At 44.6% G+C, this 11,084-nt stretch overlaps 1 protein-coding gene across 2 annotated transcripts in view; it reads left to right on the top strand.

The window, feature by feature from the left end:
- Window positions 1-1,841: 1,841 nt before the first annotated feature.
- Window positions 1,842-11,084, top strand: part of LOC147194588 (contactin-associated protein-like 4) — a 51,406-nt gene continuing 42,163 nt past the window's right edge. For both annotated transcript variants that reach the window (XM_086129562.1, XM_086129563.1), the window contains exon 1: window positions 1,842-2,015. In XM_086129562.1, coding sequence (XP_085985688.1) covers window positions 1,895-2,015 — 121 coding nt within the window. In that variant the 5' untranslated portion in view covers window positions 1,842-1,894. The remainder of the gene's footprint in view (window positions 2,016-11,084) is intronic.

Below are 11,084 nucleotides of genomic sequence, written 5' to 3'. Positions count from 1 at the left end.
AAGGTCTGACGAAACCATGCCGTCAAAGACACCTGAAATCTGGACTTTTTGCCCGCCAAAAATTGAAATTGAAAACTCCAGTCCTCAAAGCCAGTTTTTACTCAGCAATATAAAATTTGATCGACATTTCTATGATGAAAAGACCCACAAAAAAAAAAGTCTAAGAAAGCCAGAGCCAAAAAAGGCATGTCTAACATTCTGGTTTGAAGCAAATCATTGTGGCCATTTCCTGGGGCCCTGAATGCCAGACCTTCTATTGAGGTGTCGTCATATTGTCGTACCACCAAATTGGAACTTTCTGTAGAAGACAGATGGGCGATGTTAAATTATGAAATATTTGAGTTCAGGTCATTGCGTGTAGCGTTTTAAAAAGTTTGATCACCGACCCAGAAGATTGTGTGTGAAGCAACTTTGTTCCCACCAAAACAAAGCATGCAAGTCCCTTGTTCTATTGACTCATCCTCGGAATCATTATCCCGAGCAGAAAGTATCCGCAATTGTTCTTCCAGTTACATAAAAGGACAAATTTGCACACGGAGGGCTTTTCGGATGGACAAAAACGATCCCAGATAAAATGCTAAGAGCGAGGCATGGATAAAACATTGACGGCTTATCGCGGCGGAGTCGCGTGGTCCACTTTGGAGCCTGCGGATGCGTCAGCTCAGATAAATCCGAGCATCTTCGTCGACCCCTTCGGACACATTCGCACTCTGACCGTCTGCGAAGATGGAAGCGATTCCTTTTTTTTTTTTTGCAATCAGATAGTCAGTGCACAAACATTTCTCAGCTGGGGTGCAGAATAATCTTTTTTTTGTTCGTTTCTTTCCCCCACCGCACAAACAAACAAACGCCTTTGGTTTGACTTTCAGCTGTTTGTTCTTCTAAAAGCAGAAGGGGACTTTAAAGCCTTAATTCGACCAAACAGATGCTAAAGGAAATTGGATTTAGCATGAAAATGTCTGGAGAGGCTCACCATCGAATGCATTCCTGTTTGCTGGCTGTTCAGGGTTGGTGATTTGAATGTAATTTATTTTATTATGGGATGCACCTAAAATGTAACAATTAAGTGTGCTCCATCTCTCTTGTATACATGGGTCCAATTTGGGAGCAATTGCACCAAATAAGATAAGAAACCTTTATTTGTCTCACAATGGAGAAATTCGCAATCTAAAGCGACACCATTTGGAGGGAAGAAAGTAGAAAAAAAACCCACATGAAGTATTTGCATGCACAAATAATTTTTTTTGGATTTCAAGGAGTACAATTTTTAAAGGATCCCTGAAAATGGCCCAAATTACTTTAAACCGCCCCCTTACGAATTGGTGGACAACCCGACACTCCCCACCATCCTTCTACCCGCCTTCTTATTGGCACTTTTTGTTTATTTCCTTCCTTCCTTCCTTGTCAAACACCCTCCTTCCTTCTTTCCTTCCTCTCTCCAACCTCCATTCTTCCCACCTTCTTACACTCCCTTTCTCTCCCTCCCTTATTCCCATCTTCCCTCCCACCTTTTTACATCCCTCTCCCCTCATCCTGCTCTCTGTTACTCTCTCCCACCTTCCTTCCTTCCTTCTCTCCCTGTCCTTTTTCCTTTCTTCCTTCCCTTATTCTCTCCACCTGTCTTCCTTCACCTTTCTCACCCAGTTTTCTTCTCCCGCTGTGTCTGAGGTGCCTCTCCCACCTTCATTCTCTCCCTTTTTCACATTTCCATGAGCTTTTTTCTGCATCCTCTATCTCATCCTCTCCCCCCCCCCCACCCCCGTGTCTCTCTCTCTCTCCAACTCTCTCACTCGCCCCCCCCCTCCTTCTCTCCCCTCTGTGACTGTCCCTCACATCTCCTCCTTCAGAGCGCACTTGCACCACCAGGAGAGAGGAGGAAGAAGAAGCCAAAAGGATGAAGCCTCCGCACTCTCTTCTTCCCACTGTCATCAAGATGAACGCACCTCGGAGCAGAAGCGTATGGATTTGTTTTCTTGCGCTCTGGTTGATGTTGGGTGCCGGGACTCTAGCGCAAGGTGAGCATGCTTGGCCGCTTTCATCTCTGCACTTTTTCTCGCTTTCTTTGCCCTCCCGTGGTGGACCGGGGGAAACGGAGGCGAGCGCGGCCGGCTGCGGAGCTCCCTCGGCCGGTGCGCACCAGCTGCGAGGCTGCGGTCCACTTCGCGATGCTCGTTCGGTGTGGCAAAACTTGCGCATGTCAGCTTTTGGATTGCAGGTGCGCATTTCGTACGCGCAAAGTAAGCAGGAAAGCCCATTAAAAATGCAACGGCCAAGTGGGAAAAGTTGCAATTAAAATGTCGGACTTGATCATTTCTTTGATGTTTGATATGCAAATTAAACCTTGAAGCTCATGTCTTGGCGAGAAAATAGATGCGTTCTCGCATCTTTTCATCTATAAAGTGTGGTGATGATGAGGATACATTTTATCTACTCGTCATCTTCACCCTTCACGCATGCGGTGAGTCGTCCTCAAGAGGTTGAGGAGGTTGCTCGTCAAAATGCAAAAATAAAAAATAAAAGTTGAAGGTATCTAGGACGTCATTTGTTCTCGTCTTGCTTTTCTTCTTCTTCCCCTGGGGTTACATTTGATGTCTCTTCTTCCTCCTGAGTGTGGAAACGTGTCGTCAGCCTCCTCCTCTTCCTCGTTACCCATCTGTTTCATCTTCTTCATCCCTCATTTCGATGTGTGTGTGCTCGAGAGGAACAAAACATAAAGGGATGTTTTTCGAGGGCATGTGCTGCTTTCTTAGCCGCTAGGAGGCGGCATAGACAGCAAAAAAACCCCAGAAAACTTTTCTTCACAGCGCGCGCGTGCCTCATGTGACAAAATGCAGCAAAAAAGTTCTGATTTGCTATCTGCCTCCAGGCTTATAAATGAATCAAAATGACACATTTAGAACAATGCAAAATGAATAAGGCATACTTCTTCACCGATATGATACCAAGTAAGACAGAAGATGATTTTGGCAAGATTGTTGGCGATATTGCTTCTGAATTCCAGGATCAGGGAGATGACAATCTGAATATCGGTATCTTGCTCTTGATTCCAGTCTGGGGTCCGCTGGTATCGATATATCGATATTTCTGTTTAATATTTTATCTGGGAATGGATTCTGGTGTTCGGTAGGCTCGTGTCACGGTATTGTCAGTTCAAGTAGTGGTAAAAAACCGTATTGGAGTTTTGTTGACTTTTTGGTATTCATAGACGCTCCTGCGGATCGATTCCAAAATCAGCAAGGTTGGTCAGAGTATTGATATACTCTCCCGGGGATCCATTTCAGTATTGAAAAAGTAGGTATCAGTGCCTTGATATGCTCCCCTGGGGTTCAATTCCAGTAGCGAGAAAGTTACATCAAAGTGTCGATATACTCTTCAAGGGCACAATTACAGGATCAAGTAGTTTTGTATCAGGGTAACAATACTTTCTTCTTGGAATCAACCCCAGTATTGAGACAACTGGTAGTTGAGTGTTTATATGCACTCCTGGGAATTCATTCTCGTGTTGAGAATGCTGCTATCAGAGTACTAATGTTCTTTCCGAAGAATATATTTCAAGATCAGGAAGTACGGTGTCTGAATATTGAGTCTCAATGTTTTCTCTTGGAAAACAATTCCTGTTTCGCCAAGCCTTGCATCGGCATAACAATGTTTTTCCAAGGCGCGGATTGTGGCGTTGGGAAGTTTTGAATGGGAGTAACAATATTACAGAATTCATATTTTTGGCTGGGGATTGATTCAGAGGTTATTTTCTCTGGGGAAAAGCAATTCCCAAAATGGGAGAGATGGTTTCATAGTGCTGATATTTGGTATCAATATTCTCACCATTGGGATCAAATTCAGTATCATGAAGGCTGGTCGTGTATTTCCGATATTTTCACTTCTGGCACAATTCCAGTCTACAGAGAATGCTGTTACTGGAGTTTTGATATGTTTTGAGCGTTCCACATTGATGCATTTCCACACAGACTGCTGTAATTCCTGACTGTGATTATAACACATTGTGATCCATGTACGAACGCAAGGATTATCGATATAGAACACAGTAGCTGGGGGGGCGATGAGGGAGATGTTGATGTTGCCACATACATCTCAATGCATTCGCCTTTCCCCGGTTCTGTAACGCCATCGTGGCGCTACGAAAATAACTCCACACGGAGGCGGAATCTAATGCACAAAATTGCGACCTCGGGCCTCACGATGATAAATTAGTCAGAAGCAGCCTGGAAATGCTAAGGTTCAAATGTTAACATCAATAGAAGCAGGATACATTTACGACAATGTGAAATACCTTTCACTGCTGACCTGTAATAACTGAGTTGCTAATTCTTAATTCCGGTATCAGGATTTGTGGATTTTCTCCAGGGAATCGGTCCCGATATCGGAAGAGCTGGTTTCGGGATGGATACTATCACAGAACAGCTATTTCAATATTGATATTTTCCATCCATCCATTTTCCGAACCGCTCGATCCTCACTAGGGTCGCGGGGGGGTGCTGGAACCCAACCCAGCCATCTCCGGGCAGTAGGCGGGGGACGCCCTGAATCAGTTGCCAGCCAATCGCAGGGCACACAGAGACGAACAACCATCCACGCCCACACTCACACCTAGGGACAATTTAGAGCGTCCAATCAGCCTGACATGCATGTTTTTGGAATGTGGGAGGAAACCGGAGCACCCGGAGAAAACCCACGCAGGCCCGGGGAGAACATGCAAACTCCACACAGGGAGGCCGGAGCTGGAATCGAACCCGGAACCTCTGCACTGTGAAGCCGACGTGCTAACCACTGGACTACCGGGCCGTATTGATATTTTTTTTTTCCTGTGAATTGATTCCGGGAAAGTGTATGCTCTTATCAAAATATTGATATTGTCGTATCGTTTTGTGCAACACTAATGGGATAATTGAATACAAATATTGGGACGCATGCAAAGTGAAGGAAAGGCTCAGCTCTGAGTGGGTATTTAAGTCATTTATATTTTCCATCCATCCATCCATTTTCTGATCCGCTTTATCCTCACAAGGATCGCGGGGGGTGCTGGAGCCTATCCCAGCCATCTTCCGACAGTCGGCGGGGGAAACCCTGAACTGGTTGCCAGCCGATCGCAGGGCACACACAGACGAACAACCATCCGCGCTCACACTCACACCTAGGGACAAATTTGGAGTGTTCAATCAGCCTGCCATGCATGTTTTTGGAATGTGGGAGGAAACCGGAGTACCCGGAGAAAACCCACACAGGCCCGGGAGAATATGCAAACTCCACACAGGAAGGCCGAAGCTGGAATCAAACCTCTGCACTGTGAGGTCGACGCGCAAACCACTGGATTGCCGGGCCGCCCTCATTTATATTTTCTCCTGGGAATTGATTCCAGCATCAAGTAGGCCAATGTTGACAAATTCATATTTTCTCTTGGGAAACTTTGATTACAAAATCATCCGGGTGCTTGTTCTGGACATAACGCCGTGCATGTGTGCGAGAGAGCGCGACAAGATCAATTTTCACAGCTGCCTGCTTGTGAAGGGTAGGTTTTTCCGTGAGGCGAGGTTGGAACCAAAAGCTTTTGATGGTTTAGGTCATTCACACACACACACACGCACGCACACACGTGAATACGCACAGACCCACGGCCACTCAATCTGCCGCATGTCATCATCATCAAGTGAGATCTCCCTTTCTGTCTGCATTTCATCTTCACGCCATCGCGCTGACAGATCTCCCTGACAAGAGCAAACGACTTTAATCCCAGTTTAATGACAGATAATGGTGCTGCACGCTGTGCTCATTTGCATGCGGACGGTCACTAGCTAGCCTGATAGCTCGCTCACTCCTTCCTCCGGAGTTCCTCCCTCTCTCATTTCCATTTGGGATTTTAATAGTTGAACTCCAGCGGCGAGGTTCCTTCGCCACCTGAGGTGACAAACGATGGTGATAGACCGCCGCCTGCTGCAGAGGTTAAAAGCTGCTTGCTTGTTCGTGTCCAAGTCATATTGATAATCATCCATGACGCCAAGGCCTAATGGGAACGATGGAATGCCAATGCTGTGCTGATGCCATATGAGAGCTAAGACCTGTATGATTAGGTTTCAAACAGTTGCCGATCGTCAAAATAAATCAAGAAGATGATGTTTCGTCCGTCTATGGACTGGGAATGCTAATGCTAATAACAACATGGCAATATAGTGAAAAGTGGCACACCAGAAATTAATCTGACAGTGGGGAGCTGTCACTTGTTGAGCCACTGTGATCTATTTAAAAGGCAAAAGCTGATGAAACACAGCTCATCTTTGACATCGCTTGTTGCTTCAAATAAAAATGGCAGGCTTCCTGTGTTTTTTCAGCCGTGGTTTCTCAAGGCTTTTTTGTGAGTCTACTCATAATAGACATCCATCCATCCATCCATCCATCCATTTTCCGATACGCTTTATCCTCACAAGGGTCGCGGGTTGTGCAGGAGCCTATCCCAGCTGTCTTCGGGCATTAGGCAGGGGACACCCTGAACCGATTGCCAGCCAATCGTAGGAACATAATAGACATGTCGACCAAATTTTCAATTAATATTAATGATCTGAGTTATCAGTTGAATTTTATGTATAAGTCTTCAAACCTGGCCTACTTCAAACCAATTTTCAAGACTCCCATTGCATTTTACAACATGGGTTTTTGAGACTTTTTTTGTGGGTCTACCCATGCTAGACATGTGTACCAAATTTTATGTTACTATGTGAAACTAGCTTTGGGGGCTGAATTTCCCCGAACTCCACGGTGACATCTCGCTTTGATTTCCCATTTTTTGGCATGTCATCAAACTTTGTCTCTGTGCTCTCTCCAAATGCAAAAACCAAAAACGTAATTTAACGTCGACCGTTCGTCTAGTTCACAAGGTTCAAATTTGGTGGCAAAAATCGCTAGGACAAGTTTGCTATGTCACTATATCAACCGGCTTCAGGCTTTGAATTTCAAAAACATCCTCGGGGAGACTACCCCGGCCAATTTGGAGGTGACTTCAATTGATGTGTAAACCCTTGAAACTTTAATTTGACTGCTTGCTTAGGTCCTAAAGACCCATAACGTCCTAGCTCCAAAGGCCGCGCTAATGTTAGCATTAGCATCTCTTTTGGGGCGGTGGAAGAATGACGGTATCCTGGAGCGATGTTTTTCCTCGCGCACTCGAGAGTAATTACCGACACGCTCGAGGCAGAAAGTCAAGCTCCTCTTAAAGGAGTTGCTTGTTTAAACCGAGGAAGCTTGAGGGGAGCATTAGCTTCCCTCCATTAAACCTCGCAGCTCATCATCAAGCGTCCTTCAACTGAACAAAACAACATAGTGGCACTGGAGCCCGTTTGCTTTGTGCTCATATTTCCTCTTCAGAGTCACTTATGGAAATAAGTGCGGCCATGAAAGGAGGAAGTCAAGGTCGAGGGGGATGAATGCGGATTTATTAAGTCAGGGAAGGCTGAGATTTTATTATCAGTCGGGTTGGGTTGGTGGTGGAGACGCTTCCACCGGACCAGTACATGATCCAGATAAGAGGAATGACCTCCGAGACTTTGCCGCTGGCTATTCATCATGTTTTCATTGGGAGAAACACGTCTCTAGTCATTTTCTTTGTGAAATCTTTTTACATCGGTTCACAGGGAACCCATATGCGGGCGGGGCCGGTGAACTTCACCTTGCAACAACTAACTCAAAACATGCCTTGTGATCTGATTGACTTGTATTATTGATTTGGCAAAACTTTTTTTTTTTTTTTTTTGTCAGGTCGGTCAAACAACCCAGTGGGTGTGGCCACTGTCGAGCTAAAGCCAAAGTTTTTCATTGACTCCTGTGGCAACTGTGGGTGAGCCCTTTGAATTAGCAACAACTGCGTTACTTGACTTAATTAACGTTCATCGTTTTGGACAAATGTGCTGTTCCCAATTTGAACAACTTTTTTTAAACTCTGTTTATTATTGTATCTTTAATAGAGACGAGTGTAGATTGGGGCACCGTGAGGCTTATGAACTCTGCAACAACTGACTAATAACATGTAGTTGTTTTGTCATTTGGCATAGGGCTTTGGCTTTTTATTGCTGGAAAAAAAAAATCAGCTTTTGTCTTTAAAAATTAGCTTTGGGAAACTCAAACATGTTGTATTTAATAAAGAGAAGCCAATTATGCATATTGGTTTTGGGGGACATTTCATGGCCCGTTGGTCGACGATGTTTCAGCCATATGAATTCTACCTAGCAACAACAAACTATCATTATCATCAACATATCATATCATTTGACAATAAAGTTGTATTCAATTCAATTCAATTCTCCTGATGTAAGCTTATCAAGTGCAATAGCCACTATTTGGCCTTATTTTTTTGCCCTTGGTTGACTTTATTGACTTAAGTTGCACTTGTCGGAAAACCTTTATCCACATAATTTTATGCCCGGTGGCATTCCCACAATTGTTCCTCTCAACCCGTGTGACAGCATCTATTATTTTCCCCATTTTATACCTCACTGATTTGCTCCGATGAATGTTTGTGTGTGCATGCGTGTGCATGCATGTGTGTGTGTGTGTGTGGGGAGGGTTACCATCTGCTCTCTGGATTCATTGTCGTGAAGCAGAGGAAGGGGAAGCTGGTTAGTGTATTACATCGATGCAAAGAAAAGCCAGTATTCATGATGCCACGGTATTTTATATTGAATCCAGTGTTGTGATTCTTATTTTCCCCTACTCCCTTCGCGATCGACTTGAGACCAGACGGCAGGCTACCGGTCGATCGCGATCTACGTATTGGGCACCCCTGTGTCAGATGAATTCCATTGATTTCAGCGCGCATTTGGTGTTCATGCAATAGCGTGATGATGAGGACAGCCGAGACATGACAAAATACGAATGTGTTGTTTTTCTTGTGAGGATCGTTTTTTTTAAACATGCTGGGCCACGTGTGGCAGACATGAAGGCAAAGGATGAATTACATTTGCAAAACCCATCACATGGAATACTAATGGGTCAATCAAAGGAATTCTAATAGGGAAATACATGGATCACAGATAGAAAAAGAATGCGCTAAATATTCTTTTCAAGTGAAGTTCGTTTGGAGCTTGTGTACTGTGAAGTAATCGATCGTCGTAGTGGATGTCCTTTTCACGCAAATTACATAGGACACTGAAAAAGTCAATGGCTCAGCGTCTGCCGGTGGATAATTAAAATTTTTAATAGGTTTTCAACATATCCAAGTCAAACCGATTCCTTTAATTATGTTGCTCTGTGGAATACACTAATGATAAACTAGTTCAATTCGCTCGTTGAAGGCACTTGAAATAACTACCTCAAGTAAGTGGATCATAAAACAGGTCGTGGGTAGTTGAAGGAAGCAGCCTGTGAACATTAATGAGTTGTAATCAGTAAGTCACTAAAAATAACTACTTGAAGTGCAGTAACTAAGTCCTTGAAGTGAGTATCAAAGAATTGATTAGTCAATGGCAGTAACCTTGAAAAAATAAGCAGCTTGTTAAATTTAGTAACCAGTTGGACAAAAAACAACATTTGGCCAAGTTGGAAGAAGAAGAGCCTGGAGAGACCGACTGCAAACTCCCGGTGGTTAAAATACAACAAAAAAACAAAAACCTCTACGTTTCAACCCTCACTAATGGTCACGATATGGGTCGTGGCCGAAAGAACGAGATCCCGGATACAAGCGGACGAAATGACTTTTCTCCGCAGCTTGTCTGGGCTCTCCCTTGGAGATAAAGTGAGAAGCTCGGCCATTCGGGAGTGGCTCAGAGTCGAGCCGCTTCTCCTCCACGTGGAGAGGAACCAGATGAGGTGGCTCAGGAATCTGATTAAGATGCCTCCTGGACGCCTCCTTGGTGAGGTGTTATGGGCACGTCCCACCGGCAGGAGGCCCAGGGGACAGGACACGCTGGAGAGACGACGTCTCCCAGTTGGCATGAGAACCCCTCGGAATTCCCCCAGGAAGAGCTGGAAGAAGTGGCTGGGGAGAGGGAAGTCTGGGCTTCCCTGCTAAACCTGTTGCCCCCGTGACCCGACCCCGGATAAGCGGTAGAAAATGGATGGATGGACAAAAAAAACCCCTTCATTTTTCCTCTAGCCAATCCCACGGTGGCGATCGGCCGGAACCAATCAACCAGCAGGTGGCACCTGTTTGCAAGATGTACACACAGATACTCACAAATACACAAACTCACACATCTTGTTGAAGTAAGTAGTTCCAATAAGTCACTCGATCATGTAAGTGACTCGTAGAGGGAAGAACATACTTGAAATAAGTTTGTCGAAACAACAAAATTCATTGAAGTCAGCTCATTCATGATAGTAACTAGTTGAAGTGACAAGTCGAAATGAGTATGAAGCTTGTTGAAGTAAGTAGGTATCTGAAATAGCCTGTTGCAGTCATTGCATAACTTTTTTTTTCTCCCTCCCGCTCTCTTTCTTTCTTTTCCTGCCTCTTTGCTCACTAATTCTGCGCTAACACGGTGCTAATGAAATGAAGAGGTGAGCACTCCAGCGCCATGACTTCACCTTCGGGCTGTTTGTTAGCACCCCTGCATTTCAATTAATCAATTAACGCCTCGCCCCCCCCCCCACACACACACACACACACACACACGCACACACGCACGGTGGCTCCTGTTGAATAATGCAGCAGTCTTAATCAGCTTGTTCCATCCACACTCAGGGAATGTAAATGATGTGAGGAAGGAGCCGACGCTAAGAGCTGGATTAGCTCTCAGCGCTCAAGGCAATCGGAGTTGTTTCATGCGCCCCCTCTGTGATGCATGAACCTTTCTTCCTCGCACTCGCTGGACTGGACAAAGGAATGGGGAGATTCCACTCCATCCTAATGAGATAACATTCATCCATCCATGATCTTTTTTTATTAAAAATGAATTTTAAAAATGCGCATTACAGGGCAAACGTTGTGTCTTCTTTGCTCTTTTCTTTTCATATTACAATTTAGGTGTTGACGGAATGCAACTTTATTCTTGTCAGATTATGATTTTCCTCATATAAAAAACACAGCATATGTAAATCCTGTGAGAGTTGTGATGCCTTTTGCAACTCGATTTCAAAAATTACGA

The sequence above is a fragment of the Hippocampus guttulatus genome, chromosome 14 (assembly GCF_054856545.1).
Source record: "Hippocampus guttulatus isolate MCC_2025c chromosome 14, RoL_Hgut_1.0, whole genome shotgun sequence".
In the NCBI taxonomy this organism is placed as follows: Eukaryota; Metazoa; Chordata; class Actinopteri; order Syngnathiformes; family Syngnathidae; genus Hippocampus; species Hippocampus guttulatus.
The sequence above is the reverse complement of the archived record's forward strand: the minus strand, read 5'-3'. Positions and strand labels throughout refer to the sequence as shown.